Here is a 17,935-nt window from a genome sequence, read left to right as displayed (position 1 = left end):
AGCCGGCTGAATATCAAGCCCCCCAGGTAGCAGAGGGCCAGGCTGTTTGGGGGACCACGGTGGAGGGCTGCGGGGGCCGGGAGATGAAATGATCTGTGGAACCAGTAAAGGACACTGGGTGCAGACATTTGGCATGCTGGGAATAGATCAATAGCTGTACAGGCCGATTACAGATAAAAGCTACACATTGGTGATCTCTCTGTTAGACAGAGGGGGGGGCAACAGCGAAGTGATTCACAAAAGCTAATTCTACTCGTAAAAGCTTAGTTTAAACTGTTTGACGTTTAAAAATACTTGTCCCTATCAAAGTGAGTATTACATAATTAGTTTTCAATTTTTATTTGAATTGTGGGGAAAAAGTAAGACTGCAGCAAAGGCCACTTAATCTATAAGATTTTAAGACTAAGGCTGACTCATCAGAATAATGCAAGATTTGTTTATTTGAAGTATTATCAAATGAGAGAATTCCCTGAAAAAGTGCAATTTGTCTCCGTTGTACACACCCCAGAAAATTGAAATTCCCACACAAGGAAATACTAATATGGAATTTCAGCCCATGAGTCCAGACAGTTAAACACAAAGGGAGAATCAAGCAGGTCTGAAATCTCGAGGATTGCACACCTAAAATACAAATGGATTTAATCTTTGTATTATTATTTTATGCAATTGAAGAAATACAAATTGACATATTTGTAAAAATGGCAAACAGTAAGTTGAACGTCGGATTTTCCCTTTTGCGTTTTTACTAACGGTCCTTAAGTATCGGTTATTCTTCCTCAATTCATCTATGAAATAACGGCAGAATATTACTAAGAGAGTTGCCTGATTTTGATGCTGGTCTGCATGTCCCGAACAACAAATCAAACACGTAAACGTCATGGACATGGCCGCAGGGCGTGGAGGAACAAGGACCCCTGTTGGTATTGAAACTCGGCAAGCACAAGTCAAAGAGAATAAATTCTTAATAAATGACTTTCAAAAATAATCCAAGCACCTGAGAACAATAACATTACGGAAATCTAATATCGATCCTTGTTCAAGAAGCTTTGCAGAACACAAGGTTGACATCAAAAAAGAATGTTTTGTTTTAGGAGGTTTTCACCCCTTTGGTGTAAAAACCAAACGAAAGCAGATGCCATCTTCCGGACCCCATGTTGCCTTCTTCCGAATTTCATCGCAGCCCGTCATTGATTATCCATCCCATCTTGTTCGCCCCCCCCCTCAACTTGTGCCACCCCCTCCCTTCCTCCTCGCCCCCGTCCACACTACGTTGGCAGCCAGGGGCAGGGCAGGTGGCCAAACCTGTCAGTCACAGCGCCGTCGCCACGCGGCAATACCACAGACACCAATTACCACACAGCAGGGGCGCGGCCTGGCAACCGCATGGCAACCACATGGTCCAATCAGGGAACACAACAACAGGGACCAGTGGAGGCCAAAAAAGAAAAAGAGTGAGTGATCTAATGTGTGTGTGTGTGTGTGTGTGTGTACGGCAGATCCATTTTTAAGTTATCCAAAACCGAGCCGGTGCATATCAGCGTTGCACAGGTAGTCATTGTGTTGTTTTAATATCCGTTAGCTTTTCTATAATGAACACGACATTTATCTGTGCCGATCGGTTGATAATCAGACGGGTTCTCATTGCAACACGGCGTTCTGACTCATGAGACGGTTCTGCTGGTCTCACCAATCATTCATCAATCCATGTTTCAAAAAGAGGCTGAATAGAAATTGGACTGTAATCTTATCTAATTACGCTTAAACATGCTTGGGCGGTTTGAAGACAATGAAGAACTGTCTCACTTTCAATTACATTACATTTTATTCAACATGTTTGCTTTCTGAGAAGAAAATCTTTTTCTTGTGGTCATCTTGATCAAATGATGGTATCAGACCACGTTCTGAACGTTACAGAAACTGATTTGAGGTTTTGAAGTCATAAATTCATCATAACAATTTATTTAACACATTTCAAATATTATCCTTTGAAAGCAACAAAAGAGGCTCCATTGAGGTTCTATAAGTGAAAACAATTGTGATTCATCAATAAAGATTTGTTCACTTCAATACAAATCCTCCTTTTGGAAAGGATATCAACTGGATCCACAACATTTATATATCTTCTAAAAGAAACCGTTATATCATCCAAGATGTCAGAGACACTAATGTTTAAAGAAGAACTGAAACCTCACATTGGCTTCCAAATTCCCCGGTGTGACTTTTTGAGTAGAACGTACAGTTTTCTTAGATTCTGCACGCGAAACAATGAAACAAACCAAGTTGATCCCTTCTCCCTTTTTTAGGGAGGATGTGGACACAAAATAGCGGTGGAAACATTTGTACATACATACATGTATCCAATATGTCCGTTGCGGTCAGTCTCAACGTGGGATGGCACGGCAGCGTACAAGTCAACAAGTGTTTGACTTTTCTTTTCAAGCTAAGTGTCACACTCTCGTACGCAAGCACATAAACTACCAGCGATACAACTGACCAAATTATTCAGGGAGCCCCTTTGTCTTCTGCGGGGGCCAAACACCCAGCACAGAGTCTGTGAGGGGCAAATGTATTTTAATAAAACCAGTGAGTTGCAACCTCAATTTCATTTTGATGAATTTCCTCCTGCGGGAGTGAGCCAGGCAGCGGGCGGGTGGGGGCTGGGAGGCAGATAGAATTTTCATGATTGTTATTTTTGTTATTATACAACAGCAGAAAATGGGGGGGGGGGGGGTGGAGATAAACGGCGTTGGTTTAATCTGAGGCATTCTGTGGAGCGCTCCATTATCGGGCAGGTTGGGCATGTCGAGGGGGTTATTTTTCAGAGGGATCTTTGGCCCCGGTAATTAAGCCCCATTCACCAGGCCCTGTTCACCAAATTAAAAATTTGTCATTAAGTGGAATTTACCATAATGCCTTTTTATCTGCCGGCGCTTCAGCATGCGCGCGTGTGTGTGTGTGTGTGTGTGTGTGTGTGTGTGGTGGAGGTGAAAGGGGGGCTACGATAGGGGGCAACCAATAAGCGGTTACACTGTGGCCACATGCACATACACATGAATGCCCATGCACACTCACATGCGCAAGCACAGACACAATCACAAACTACGAGGAAAGGGCAAATTGAAAAACTGAAATAATCCTAGACAGTAACACACACACTTCAATCCAGCAAATCCACAACCTTTGGTGTAATTAAATAATGGCGCTAAAGTTTTAATTTAGATTTGGCTTTTCCCTTCCTCCTCCTCCTGTATGTTGCACAGCGCAGACACACATGCATGCACAGCCACTACACACACCCGGAAACAGCCAGCCACAGTGGGTTATAGACGTCCTCCAAAGAGAGCTATGTTGGAGCGAGTGAATGATTAAATAGCCAAATCTCGGCCTCTGTAGGCTTTCTAAAACAATACAATTATTAGTCTTTAATTAGAGCAGCCCTCTGTGGGACACAGGACAGACAAAGAAGGAGAGGATTAGAGGAGCGGCTCCTAATATGGCTCTTTTATGGCTTCGCTCAAATGCAGTTCATATCACTGAATACATCCCGCTGTCCTTTTCCCACAGCAAAGTTGGACGTTAGTGGAAGATTTGGAAGAAGGGTGGAAACAATGTTACTGCGTGAAACTAAAGGCTATTTCTGTTATTAATCTTCCTATTTAATTATTGATTCACAGTCCCATAATTTATACCCAATGTATTGTGCTGTTGTGCTGAGCTACGAGCGCAAGGCTCCCAAAATGCACTGGAAAGTCCCCAGTCGGAGTCCGGCAGAGGACCTTTTGGTGCATGTCCTTCCCAATTATATTACCCCCACATGTGCCATCATCTCCACTCCACTGGCGACTATCTGGAAAAAGGCATAAAATGTATAAAGAATAACATCTTAAATTGCCAGGAATTGACAAACCATCAGTCAAAAACCATTGCTTTTCATTTAAATAAAAAAATCTGGCATCAAATTAACATTCCCAACATTTGTATTATTAAGACGCAAAAGAACAAAAATGAACCATTGGCAGTATTATCAATACAGCAAAAAAAAAAATCACACATCAATAAAGACAGTTGCAGGAAGCAGTGTCATCTAAACAGGCATTAAATGATACATGGCTACAAAATATACTTCTGTAATTTTATAAAGGTTGTAAATAGATGTATCAAACTCAATAGAAATGTTGTATTTTATTACTATTCAAGGGTTTCTGGCGCTCCGCTACGGGTGCGAAAGCCGGTCCTTTGTGGCGTTTGCGGTCTTTATTCAGCAATCGCCACCGAGCAAAAACTGAAAATGTAAACTTATTTTCAATGCGCACTGATATGAAACAGGTACAGAACATTATCACTCAATAAAGTACACCCCGTAACTCACTCTCAACCAATCAGGAAGCTGGATTTCATCGACCAGTATTATAATATACTAAATACATTCTATACAAGTTCTCTATGTTTAAGATGACTAATGACATCATGGTAGTAACAAGAAAGTGTCTCCACATTGCTGAATGCCATCACAGAGTGAAGGTGGGGAAATAAGGGCGCAGATAAAAAAGGAAGAAGGGGGGGGGCTGAGGAAGAAGACGAAGAGCAAAGGGTGAAAAGAAAGGAGGAGAATGAGACGAGAGGGTGCGGGGGGGGGTGGACAGATGGCAGAGGTTATGCCTGGCTGAAAGGGGCAAGACGGAAGGATGCTGATCTGGGTGTGTGTGTGTGTGTGTGTGTGTGTGTGTGTGCTCATCCTTAAGAAACCCCCTCTAGATCCTTGGATACATTTCCCCTCAATTTCCCCATGATTCCTCGCCGATAGCTGTCAAGGGTTCATCAGAAACCATTTAAATAAACGTCAGAGCAGCTTTCCTTTAATATCTAACCTGGCTCTTGCCTCGCTTGTATTCAGTGATGAACTAAATAATTAGGCCCCCGTCTGATTGACGGATGAAACCTGGTTGAGGAAAACCACAGATAGAGCTGAACAATACACTGTCAGAATTGTGTGTGTGTGTGTGTCCTAAATACAGTGCAGGAAGGAGTGGCAGAATGGCAAAGAGGGGTGGGGGGCCGAGAGAGGGAGGGAGGGGGACGGGGGTCTTATTTACTGTCGTTTGATCTGCTCCCCCTTTGTTATTTTATTCTGACAGGTAATAAAAACGGGAGCTCTGCTGACAAGCCCATTTGAATTTGGATTGAATAATAGAAGGTAGGGTTTCCCACAGAACGCCCTGTCCAAGCATGCAACACACACGTTGCCTGTGTGTGTGCGTGTGTGCATGCACTATCAACGCACACATGCATATGCACATGGACAAACCCACTGCAGTTAACTGTGCGTCACTGCATTTAACGCGACAACAATAGCGATGTCCCACTTCTATCCGATCTCCTGCATCTTAGCACGATCTTTTTGATTTTTTCTTCTCTTCTCCCCGCTCTTCTTTATTCCAGCATCCCTCATTCCTCCTCTTCTCGCCTTTCCTCATCAGCCCTCCCTCCCTTCCTCCCGCTGCTCTGCTGAAATCCCATTCCCCGCGGGGCAGGCTAAATTGAATTGCCGTGTTTATATGAACAACAGGGCCGTTGCTTTAATATACCTTAGAGTTTATGCCTAATGCCTCCCCGCTAATGCCGCTGGAGCTCGACGCTTTGACAAAAGCCGGAGAAAGAGATGGAATGGAGAGATGCTCTGGGAGTAAGAGGAGAGGCCCGTAGACACAAGAACAAGTCAGCGGTTTTATCCCCCTTTTGTCAACACACCTCATTCCTCCAGTGTGACCAGAAATAAAAGAGGGGAGACAAAAAAAGGGAAGATTTTTCTTTGTTTTGAATAGTGAGTAATGCTGAGAAGCCGGTCGGCTTGCAAACATCCTTCATTTTCTCTTCCGCCACGTCTGTCTTCCTTTCTTTCTCTCGATCGTCCCCCTTTTTTTCTTTTACGGCCCCCGTGTCAGCTCACAAAAGGACCCGCGGTACAAAAGGAAGAGAACCGGGCCACTCGACCCGATTCTGCAAGGACAGAATTCTAAAATAGTTTGTTTTTATTGAAACTAGTGCACAAAGGACACCTCTTTTTCCCCGTTTGTCTCATTTATTCAACGTTCTTTAACCATATTGTAGAGTAAATGACTTAAAGCTGCACAAAGATAAGATAAGATGCCATCATTCCAGTAGAGAGAAGGTGCTTCTAGAATCTAGCTTTGATAATATCTTTGACTTTCTGTTGCTGAGATAATGTTTTAAATCAATACTCGAAAACGGTCTTTGATTGGGATTATGTCAACGAGTTGCAACTAAATTAAATTACAAATTTGCTCCTGGCACTGCAATTCGAGTAAAATCGTTTTTTTTTTTAATCATGTTCAAAGTAATGAGAAAGATGTTTGAAAAACAAATACGTAAATAGTTAATAAGAAGAGACCAGGAGCCGCAGGAGAGCTTGGTCTGATTAAAGGAAGCTTAATCAGTATGGAAGGGCCGCATAGAACCTAAAAGCTTTTCTATTTGAGGATCCCAAACCAAAAACCAAAAGTCTGCACTCACTCCCCAGGACAAACAAAACGAGGCTCACATTAACGGCGTGATGAAGTCTCGCTTGTCGTCTGGAAGCCCGCGTCACAAATATCAATAAACTCCCAAAACGACTTGGTAACTATCTGCTCAGCTCTGATTTTATCCTCTAGAATTAATTGTCTCCAAACCCGGGCAGAGCAGGCTTTGTCGGCTTTCAACATTCCATTTATCCGTAACACCCTCCGGATGAAAGAGGTGGGTTAGGTGTGCTGATGCACGTGCACAAGGAAAGACATGCGCTACATCCACGGGGCCGCGACGCCACGGAGCGCGTAGGGAGACGGTCGAGGAAAACCAGTCGTACCAGCGCTGGGCCTACACAAACGGTTGTCTATAGTTACCCGCAGCGAGGAAGTGTAGCAGAGCGACTACCCCCCCACGTAAACCTCTGCAGGTGGCCGCTTGCTCTTTCCCAGAAATGTTAATTTGTGGCAGACACTACACGACACTACGTTTTGCCTCCAAAGAATGGGTTGAAAATGATTATTATAGTGATGAGACGGACTCGCCAAGCAACTGACCTGGCTTATCTTCAATAAATAATTCTCTTTTTGTAGATATGGGCCTTTTATTTTCAGTTCCTCCCACCATCAGTCTTTAGCACGTTCAAGCGCACGCCTCCAGCCTGGGTGTTTAAGGGGCCTATTAACTGGCAAGCACTGCCATCCTAATGGGACTCCTAATTAGCACTTTATTAAAGGCAGGTGTGAGGGAAAGGTCAAGCAGTTAAGCGCACATGTGTTGCAAACCCATCGCAAAGTACCGGCGTCGATGGAACGGCACGTTGCTTAGGATCAAGAGAAAAAAATTAGAAGAGAGATGAAGGGGGGGGGGGAGAGAAGACAAGGAAGGGAAGGATGACGGAAATATGGCAAGTGCCAGTGAGGCCAGACCCGGCCCAGCTGGTCTGTGTCTGACGAGTGCCTTAATTAAGAGACGTGTGGAGAAGCCGTAGGAATGGCCACGCGCGCACACACACACACACGTCCCTCTGGAGAGGAAACTGCTAAACAGGCACAGTGTGTGTGAGTGTGTTTGTTTGTTGCCAGTGTACCCCCCCCCCACCCACACAGTCCTCCCCAGGGACCCTGTGAAAAACATGGCCAGCTATTCTTAGTTGCCTTTGCATAGCGGCCGAGTGTGTTCTCTCCTCTGATCCTGTTGACTGTTGAACTGAACTTGTGGTTCTTCAAAAACAGCTTGGACGCAGCACCGATGGCCATGAACGTGGGGGGGGGGGGGGATGTGAGAGTGCCTTGCACCACCGCCCCGCCTCAACCATCCACCCCCTCCCATTCTTTCTCCTCAGCCCCCAACCCCAAAAAACATATTAATATTTATACATATCACTCCAAAACCCTCGCCCTCCCCCCTCAAAGAAATATCACCACCCTAGGCTACCAGTTAATAAAGCCTTCTTGGCGACCTCTCCCAGCTCAGAAAAAAAGAGGCAGACAATAAGGGGAAAGTTCTCCGGCCAAAGAACAGAAATTAATACAGTCCCACGGGAACTCCCTCCGTCCCGCTGCCCCCCCCCCTCACACGATAATTTGATTTCCTATTTAGTGATTGCTTAATTCTAATGATTATTATTGGCAACTGTAATTGACTTTTTTTTCCTCCTTCCTGTCTCTCAGGTCTTCTTTAAAAATAGGACGAAGCCGGCGGTGAAAATGGGGGCCCGACTAGAAGGATCCGGGATCCACAACATTTAAAATAGCTCCTGAGGCCCCGCTGCCTGCCAGAACAGACTCACTTTAAGGTGTCGAGGAGGACAAGTTATTATTTAATCATATACAAAAGAGAGATAGTGTGTGTTTGTCTTGATCTCTTATCCTGTAGCTTAGAAAAGACATCCTCGCTCTCAATGGGATATACTGGTTTAATAAAGGTTTAGAGAAAGGCACTCCCTCAGCCACCTCTCACACTCTCACACACACACCTTCTGGTCTCCGGTTTAGTACCACTTCTTTTTGGCTACCGTTACTAAAAAGGGGAGGCTATATGTTTGTTTTCCAGCTAAAAAATGTAACCATAGAAACCACATCATGTTTGATCTGAATCTTTTAATTAAACAAAAACCGCTAGTTAAAAAAAGTCAGTGTTGAGAACTACTTTATTTTGTGTCACATTCTTTCTCTATTCAGATCTAAAGACAGTGAAACCTGGTTCCAGTGGTCCAGGGCACGGTTATTGGGCTCATCTCAGGCGTGGTGAGGCTCTCTCTCAAACACACACACACACACAACACACACACACACACACACACACACCATTGTGTTAATATGCACACACCACCAAACTCCAACAGAGACACAACTTCCACACATTTTCAAAACGCAGAATATTATCGTTATCATTAATAATAAAAACATGTTGTTTTCTTAAGTCATTTGGTTCACGGCCGCCCGGCCTGTGTGTGTGTGTGTGGGGGGAGGGGGGGGTTAGCCGAAAGTGTTTCCTACTTGATATTTAAATGCTGCCCCATGAAGAACTAACAGCCACATTAAAACAAATGAGCACCTGCAGTCGCGGCCACAGATGTATGTGGGTGTTCTTTTTTTTCCTTTAAAAGGTTTCCAGAACAAAATAAAGAAATTTTCATAGATTATTTTGACAATGACCACTTTCAGACAGGATGGCTGGTCTCATCCAGATGCAGATACAGGTGGTATAATTAAACTCTACATAATAACCATCCATAGCTGAGCTGAAACTAAAATACTTCTGTAACTAAAGACAGTGTTAATAATTTGATTCTAATTCGTTCATATAAGAAAAAGTAGCGGCAACAACAACAAAAAAAAGGTTACGGTTGCACAACTACATAATGAGAAAAAAAATTGAATTTCCCATTTGATCTCAGAGCCACTCAGAACCAGTGAGGTAGATCCAAAAGCAACAATCCAACGTACACAGACTCCTCTCAGCTCAAACAACATCGACTCACAGCTTCAAAACACACCAAATGTGGCCGTCCGATGTGAAATGGTAAGCAACTGTTTTTGCAGGTTTTTGTAACAACACCGTGGCCCATCCCTTTCAAGGCCCGTCTTCTCTACACTCTCTCTCTCTCTCTCTCTCTCTCTCTGACGCTCTCCGCTTGTCCGTCCGAGCGGGTTTGCTTTGGATGCTCCAGGGCTGCTTTGCGTTCCTTCGGAGTCCGTCCACAATGTCTACTGCCTCCTTGCTGCCGATGCATTTTGTAGGGAAGCTAAAGGAGAAGGCTGGCTCTAGGGTTACAGCAGGGATCAAACAAATGGCTGGACTGATCCCACGGTGCATCTGAAACGTATTCTGTAGACAGCCCTGTGCATTATTGTTAAAAACAAGACACCACTAAGCCGTTGCTACACGCGTCACAACAAACAACATGTAGAATACAACATAATACAGTCGAGGCCAAGCGTGGAGTTTATTCTGACAAATGTAAGGAGCTGACGTGGGAGAAAGATTCCTTACACCAGGACACGACGATGGACATGACCTCTGACTCAAGGGAGTTTTCATATTGCAAACAAACTGCAGATTACAGTTGTCTAGTTGGAGTCAAATGATTCGCCAATCACTTTTCTCTTTAGATGACGGCATCAGGTTTCAACTGCATCTCCACAATTTACTTTGCATTGCGTTAATATCAGGCGTGCACAGAAGTCTTATTAGATTTGCACATCCTCTGTAAAAACTGGATAATACAAGTCAAACTATGGCACAGCAATTTTGTGGTGTGTGTGTGTGTGTGCCTGTTCAAACACACTGTGTGGTAGTGTGGGTGTGGCGTTACACCTCGTGTGGCACTGGGCAGCTAAGATAAGAGCTGATCCTATCCATGCCTCCCTTCTGCAGCACCCGCCCACCCACCAACCCACCCGCAAACACACACACACACACACACACACACATTTAGTATGGTACCCAACATGCCATTGTAATCTAATTTTACAATCCTGATGCCCACAGCCGCAAAACACACAGAGAAGCCAACTAAATCCAGATGTCATGCGTACACTACGCTGGACGGTAAGGTGATACCGGGGAGGTCACATGGTAGAGCCAGCGCCACATGCACCACTGCTGAGTCTTTACTGCAGCGGGCCAGGTACAAGTCCCCCCCCCCCCCCCCTCTCTATTTGTGTCTATCGTCACCTGCAATATCCAGTTAATCGGAGAAATTGCATTTTCCCACAATTGTTGATGAAAGAAACAGGTGATACAGAGGACAGAAGAGGTGTCAGAATGCAAGAAGAAATATTCAGGCTCAAAGCAGAGTCACTCATTTACTAACACATCAGCAGGGGCAGAGTGAAAACACACTCGAATGATAAAACCCTTTTTTGTCTAAACAGCATGACAAAACTGAACGGAACCACACAAGAGAGAAAACTATCCTCCAGGAGAGGAGGAGAGGGAGCGCTTACCTTCATCCACTTGGAGATAGAGTTAACCTTTGGGTACAAACCTGCACCTCTCTCTCTAGTTCACCAAGACTTTCAGTGACACACACACACACACACACACACACACACTCTCTGTCTGATGGGATCAGCCACCCCGATAGCGAGCCGGGAGCCAACTCTCTAAGCCTCAAACAAAGTTTGATGTGCACTGACCAAGACAGAGGGGACAAAAAAAGCAGAGAGCGGGGGGGGGGGGGGGGGGGGGGGTGACCACTGAGTGAAGTTTAACCACCCCGCCTACACGCCGGAGTCATTCACTGTCCATGTGCATGCACGCCTCTCTGCCCCCCCTGGTTCCGTCTGGTTGCTGCTGCGTGGCTGCCGGACAGCCCCTCGCTAGCCGCCCCCCCCCTCCATCCATGGTCCCTACACATCCACACAGCTTCCTCTCTACGACCAAGTGACAGGCTGGTACCCCGGCCGTGTGTTTTTGATATTTTAAAAATAGCACGTGTAATGTAGTGAAAACCAATAAGGCGTTTGTAAAAGTGTGTGAACAAGTGACACCAGGCGGGGTGAGGGGGGGGGGGGGGGGGGGGCTAAGTGTAGTGAATGCGATTTGATGGTGATGCTGAGATGGGCTTTAGGCGTACAAATATTATTAGTCACTGCTGTGCAAACCTGTTACTCACACACCCGCACAAAGAAACGAAACAGCAAGGAAAAGCTGGGCTCTCGGGCTACAGGAGTCAACACACAACACGGCGTATCAAAACAGATATCAATCTTTTTATTTATCCTTCAGCCCGCGTTATGGATCCAGCGGTTAGTGTGGTCGTAAGAATTCAACAGAAGATTGGCCTTTACCCTGCGTGTCTGGGTAAAATAGAAAAGGGCATGTGAAACAAATTCCCACAACAAGACAAGGAGTGTGAATATTGCAGCAGCAGACGGAACAAGAGGAATAAACAAAACCTGTATCTCATTACAATATAACATGGCCTGCTCATTCTTTATACTCATATTCTTAGTTCACTATTTTTACACTCAGTATGCATTAAATCAATACACTTGTTTTTATTGTACTGCCATTTTGAAATGCCACTAACGCTGCAAACTTATTTTCACAGATTCAATTTAAGATTATTTTCTCTGCATCTATAAAATTGTAAATACGATCTATCTTAATTTTCCCACAGCTGAAAAGGATCTTGTGTTTGCTCATCAGTGAAAAACCCCAAAACATTCTGTTCACAGTGATATAAAAGATCGTTTAAGATGCAGAAGCAGGAAATATTTACTACTTGAAATCATCATTTCAAGTTAAGGTGCCATTTTTACTTCTCAACTGACTAAAAATATTTGTCAAATATTAAATAGTCAATTGTCTAACCGTGTCGCACCACAATTCATACTTTAACTTAAAGTTGGGCAGTTCTGTTCTGCAAAACAGTACAATGGCAAACTAAAAGAACAAGAAGAAGTTTTGCGAAAAGTCACAAAAAGCTGGCCTGCAGTTACAGGAGAAGGGGGTATTTGGATCACTGGCAAACATTTACGGCTGTTGGACTCGGTGGAAACAAACTACAGTGTTGATGTGGATTGTAGAGGTCACTCAGTGTGGCTCATTGATGTGTTTTTCATGGGCAATGGGTGAGCTCTACAGAGGAAGGAGCTATATCAGGATCCATTTATGTGGGTTTCCTTAGTATTTTCATGAAATTTAACCAATCAAAATTCATATGTGCCCATTTCTCAAAAAACATTCAACCCCTGCTAAGAATTACTGTGTAGAATCAAATTATCTCGCAGCTCAAGACTATTGAGGCTCGTCCCTCAAATTTCTTTGGCTTCAATTCCTTTTTTTCGCCCTCTGGGGAGGGAGGGTGGAGGGGTGGGGGCAGGCGGGGGTCTGAACACTCCCCCATTCCACCCACTTTAAGACCTCTTCCATGCCACACCCATGACCCCCCATGTGCCGACATGAGGTCAAGCTCCAAAGATCACAGAGAGAAGCCAGACGAGCGAGAGAGAGAGAGAGAGAGAGCGAGAGAGAGAGAGAGAGACCTAAAACCCTCCACTCCTCCCAAAAACCAGGCCAAAAACCTCGAGCCTTCCCACCAGCTCCAAACCCCCTCCTTCAGCCCAGTTGTGTGTAGAGGAGGCGGTGGGCACTCTTGCAGAAACATCAGCCCAGAGAAATTCAAATGAGGAAATAACGGTGAGAGAGACACAGAAAGAGAGAGGGGGTGCAGAGAAAGAGAGCACAATAGTGGGAAAATAGGATAAAAGAATGAGATGGGAGAGAGTTAGGTAGGAAGGAGAAAGGGGGGGGTGTTGGGGTCTGGAGAGGTTGCTGAGGCTGCAGGTTAAGATAATGTGTAGATCTGGAGAGATTTGCAGGGAACATTTGTATTCATTTTTTGATTACTCCCATCTGGCCCAACCTCCCCTTGTTGTCTCTCCGTTTGTTTGTTTTGGGCTCCAGCGTTATGACTGCTGGTATGTGCCCGTGTATGTACACATGCATGCTGATTAGAACCAAGTGGAATATTTTTAGAAGCACAAGTACTCTCACACATCAACACGCGACGCACACCGCAACACTTAAGATGCATCGCGGAGGGGAGCGACCGGGCCGCTGCCAGGAATGCTGAGAGCTTACAGATTGGCCGACACGCGCGCCAACGTGCACACGCGCCAACGTGCATGCGCGCAGAGCGCTCACGGCCCATCGCTCCTTATCAAAGCGCTGCAGGTAGGCAGTGTGTTCTGACTGAGCTGGACCAAACCAGTGCAAAAGAGCCTCTACGCCTTCAAAAAATGCGCCGTGAAAAATGCGTGTGAGCAAATACACACCGTGGTTGCCGTCGGACCCTCCCTCCAGGTTGAGCGAGATGCTCTGGTCCCCGTCCTGCCGTCCTTGACCCAGGATCATCCAGTTCTCCAGGTCATCTGAATCGGACGAGTCCGAAGAGTCCGACTGCGAAGCGTCTGAGCTGGACACTGAGGTGCTGGAGTCCACGGTCACCGGCAAACTGAGGCTCCTTTTGTGGCGGCCCTGGATGACCAACAACCATAAAGTAGTCGTTAATGTGAAGCCTTCACATGCAACATGTCCACTCACTACCTCATCAGGCTGTATGGACGCAAGTGCAGAAACATCAGAGTCCTGTTCTGGTGCATATCGTGTTGACCCAGTGGTTTTTGACTTGTAATCGAATTGAATACATATAGAATCAGGAATGGGTACATACATTATCCTTGCAAACGAATATAGTGGTGGAGCACGTTTAGGATATTTTCTATAGGATTCTCAAACGACCTGTGGAGCTAATATTAGCTTATGTGCTCGCTATCAAGGAAAACATTTCCCAAGTTATCATGATCAACAGCGAGATCCACAGGCGGTTATATCAGGGGATGGCTTTCGGGGATTTTGAGTGGTAGATGAGCCACAAATATCAGACAAGTGCTTTGCTTTAGTTCAACCTGATGTAGCAAATGTCGATCGCACAATGTAACGGCTGAAGACTAATGACACAATCAGTGTTTGGAGCGGAGTAGTTCTGTCAGATTCAGTGCCTTGGGTTTCTAGGTCAAATTGAGATTGGTATGGATGTTTTTTGCTTTTGCAAAAAGGTTGCTAGCAACAGTTGTGTTGCCAACTGTCTTTTTCCACACACACCTCACTCTTACCTGTTGGGCCGGGGTGGAAGTCTGCAGCCGGCGTAAGCGTTGCCCCTTCAAGGCGCAGACCCCTTCATCGTCGTCATCATCATCATCGCCATTCTCTGAGATGGAGATGACGTCGGGGCTGGAGTCGATCACGATGACCTCTTCGATAAATGATGAAAATGACTTTGGACCTTTGGCGTTCCCAGTCTTCTGTTTATTGAGTTTGTCTTGCGTTTTCTTCTTTTTTCGCAGGTACTCCAGTAAATTATTCAAATCGGGTGACGGGGGCCTACAATCCTGTTCTCCGTCCACGTCTACAGTGTTCTCAGGTGACTTATGCTGCTGGCTATCCTGGCCCTCCGTCTCCACCCCGTCCTCCTGCTCCCCCAGCGCCCCGGCGTTTGAAGAGTAGTGGAGCTGGCTGTAGAGGTGGAACTCCAGCTCGCTGTTGGGCTCAGACCCATCAGAGTCCCCTTCATCTTCCCCATAGAGATCGTCCTCCAACTCCTTCCGATACTGGTACGCACCAAACATCACCCCAGAGCGCCCTCGGGCCACACGTGCATGTGCACAGCGTACCACTGCTCACACCTGAGGAGATGGAGATGAAGCAGACTGCAGGGTAAAAACATATAAAACCCAAAAGGTGTTATTTTAGGCCATGCAAGTCATCAAAACTGCCCTCCAGGGTAAAATAAAAATGCGAGTGAGCCATGTGTAATAATATTGTCCAAAGCAGTTTCTGCACAGGACGAGTATTACCGAACAGGTCAATAATGTGTTTGAGAACTGCGCTTGCTGTTGATTCTCATATTTCATGACGGCCTGTTTTGTTGTCGGGCCTTGGGGGTTTGTGTGGTTGGCAGGTATGTTGTGTGCCGTTCTGTTCGTGTGTGGCACACCACAGGTAATCTGTATAAACTGAAAATAAAAGATTGATAGAAAGAAATAAAGGTATAAAAGGATTTTTGTGTAATACACAGTTTATTTTTAGTCATTCAAACTCCATATTAGTGTCAAGCCAACCATTACCCAACGTTTAAAACATTCAAGGCTGGGAGAGTAATAATTATTTTTGTTATACAAATACTAATGTTTTCTTTCATTTCTAATGGATTAAAATCGGTGTGGAGCGAAGTTATATTCGCTACCCTCTTTTTTGACAACTATCTGGCTGATGGCCAATTGCCCAAATTCCAATATAGGATAACCAACTGGTACATTATTAGCCAAAATTGCTTGTTAATCTTTTCCTATCTGAACTATCCATCCCAAGCAAACAAAATGATAGGAATTATTATCTCCAGCACTGAGGGATAAGTGAACGCAGGCGTGCGTCAATCTCAGGGAGGACTCAGACTTTGGTCTTGTTCTGAAACCCGTTGGGGCTTGTTAACAAAGCTGAGAGAGAGCGCGGATCAGCTGCACTCCAACATTACTTCTTCTTCTCTATCCTTTGATCACAGCTTGTGTGGTGAGAAACCGCTCGGAATCCAGGTTTATTACCTGCAATGCGGACAGCAAATACAGAACCAGTGCCGAGCTTTGTTATGAATAGTCTAGAAAGACTTTCACACACACAGTGTTTGCTAATTTCCCCCAATATCTGTCTCCCACTTTCTCTCACTCACACACACACACACACACACGACAGAAAAGGGCACCGGCCCATTGCTCTGCCCAGTGCTGCGTGTCTGTGCCATGATGGATGGAGATGATTGGCTCCCAGACCGCACACACACCGCAGAGAGGCCACGCTACGCGGTCACAAGCTGGCCGCCGGGGGATTAAAGGGACAGAAAGAAAGAAGGCTCTTACCGGCTGGAGGGGGGAGCGACAGTTTGGAAGTTTGTCGCACAGCGACCTGGAGCCGACAAATGACCGCCTGTGTTTCACAGTGGTGGAACATAACGCCCCCTCGGCCCCCCAAGCACAGCCGCGGCCCTGAGGCCCAGGTGTGTGTTCACTTATTCTCCCGTGTTACAGCTTAGCACAGGACTACGGGAACATCGGGACCATGTAGGCTACTTGTCCCTGACTCTCCCTTAAGGTGGAACACCTCCCACGTTCCCCACAGAACATCAGCGGATTAAACTATTGGCCAACAAAGCACATCTGCTGGGCCGAGCATCGACACAGCGCAGCATATGGCTCGGTTTTTAGATGGGAGTTTTTGTATTTTTTGTAGGAGAGATACGGCACAGTAGCTTTCAATTTCTTTAAAATCTTCCGTGAAATACAGCAGAACTCTGCCCAGCATCAACCAAAGCAGAAGTCTAATCAAGCTGAAGAAACAGAAAACAGTGTGTATGGGAAGGAGCTTGAAGTGTAATTGTGAGGTGATTTACTGAAATACTATATTAATAGATTTAAAAAAAAACAAAGTAAACATGAGTTCCAGCACTACTTACTGTATCAACTATGCTAAATACATATAATAATGGGGTGTGGGTTCGGCTTAATAACTTTATTTATTTTGTATAGTAAAATAACATAATAGCATTTGATTTTACCTTTATTGGCAGGCTAATGTATATATGTACATGGATGGGTATGACATGTATGACCAAACTATTAAAAAAAGCTTATCTGGTGGTTAACCAGTGCGTTTGTAACAATTTTCACAAATACTGATTTGAGTTGGTTGCCATGGTGTTTGTTGTTCTTCGGGACAAACACACAAGCAGTGTTAAGTGACAGAACGAGGGCTCAAACATAACGGCATATTTAACACACCAATGATAACAAGAATATCAGTTAAATAAATAAGAATGCACTCTTACGTTAGCATGGTGTTAGCCCCGGCTAGCTCCATGCTAACGAACTAGCAGGCAGTTCGAGGCACACGTAAGCACCGTAGGGAGCCACTGCTAAGTGACACATTATGTTTAACCCGGACTCAAAAACACAAAAGCCTCGGACTAAACGGCAGCTAAGAGGGAAAATAATTCCTCATTTATTCCACGTGTCGACAGACATGTGTCCCTTCTGTCTGTCCACGTGCTTTAGGCAGCACAGCAGCCCGGTGGGATGTAAACAAGGAACCATTTCAGTCTCAAACACGCACAAAGGAAAACAAAAGCATGCAAATAAATTAATTATATCAATAGCCACCACTATACATGTTTCATATTTAACGCCTGTGACTACAAGCTCACCTTTATCCAACAAACGGTGGGGTTATAAGAACCGGAGAAGCACTTCCAGTCAGAAGGAGACAGACGAACAACTTCCGGGTTTGTCAGCAGAAAATCTGTTGGCCGACAGTAACGTTTCACTGCGTGCGTCCGGAGACCACC

At 45.1% G+C, this 17,935-nt stretch overlaps 1 protein-coding gene across 1 annotated transcript in view; it reads right to left on the bottom strand.

Moving 5' to 3' along the window:
• Positions 1-17,935, bottom strand: part of zcchc7 (zinc finger, CCHC domain containing 7) — a 38,258-nt gene extending 20,323 nt beyond the window's left edge. The window contains exons 1-3 of the mRNA XM_037471752.2: positions 17,795-17,935; positions 14,658-15,227; positions 13,818-14,019 (exon numbers count right to left, since the gene is read on the bottom strand). Of these exons, the coding sequence (XP_037327649.2) occupies positions 13,818-14,019; positions 14,658-15,170 (715 nt within the window). The 5' untranslated portion in view covers positions 15,171-15,227; positions 17,795-17,935. The remainder of the gene's footprint in view (positions 1-13,817; positions 14,020-14,657; positions 15,228-17,794) is intronic.

The sequence above is a fragment of the Pungitius pungitius genome, chromosome 9, assembly GCF_949316345.1.
Source record: "Pungitius pungitius chromosome 9, fPunPun2.1, whole genome shotgun sequence".
NCBI lineage: Eukaryota > Metazoa > Chordata > Actinopteri > Perciformes > Gasterosteidae > Pungitius > Pungitius pungitius.
This window is presented reverse-complemented; position numbering and strand designations above follow the sequence as displayed.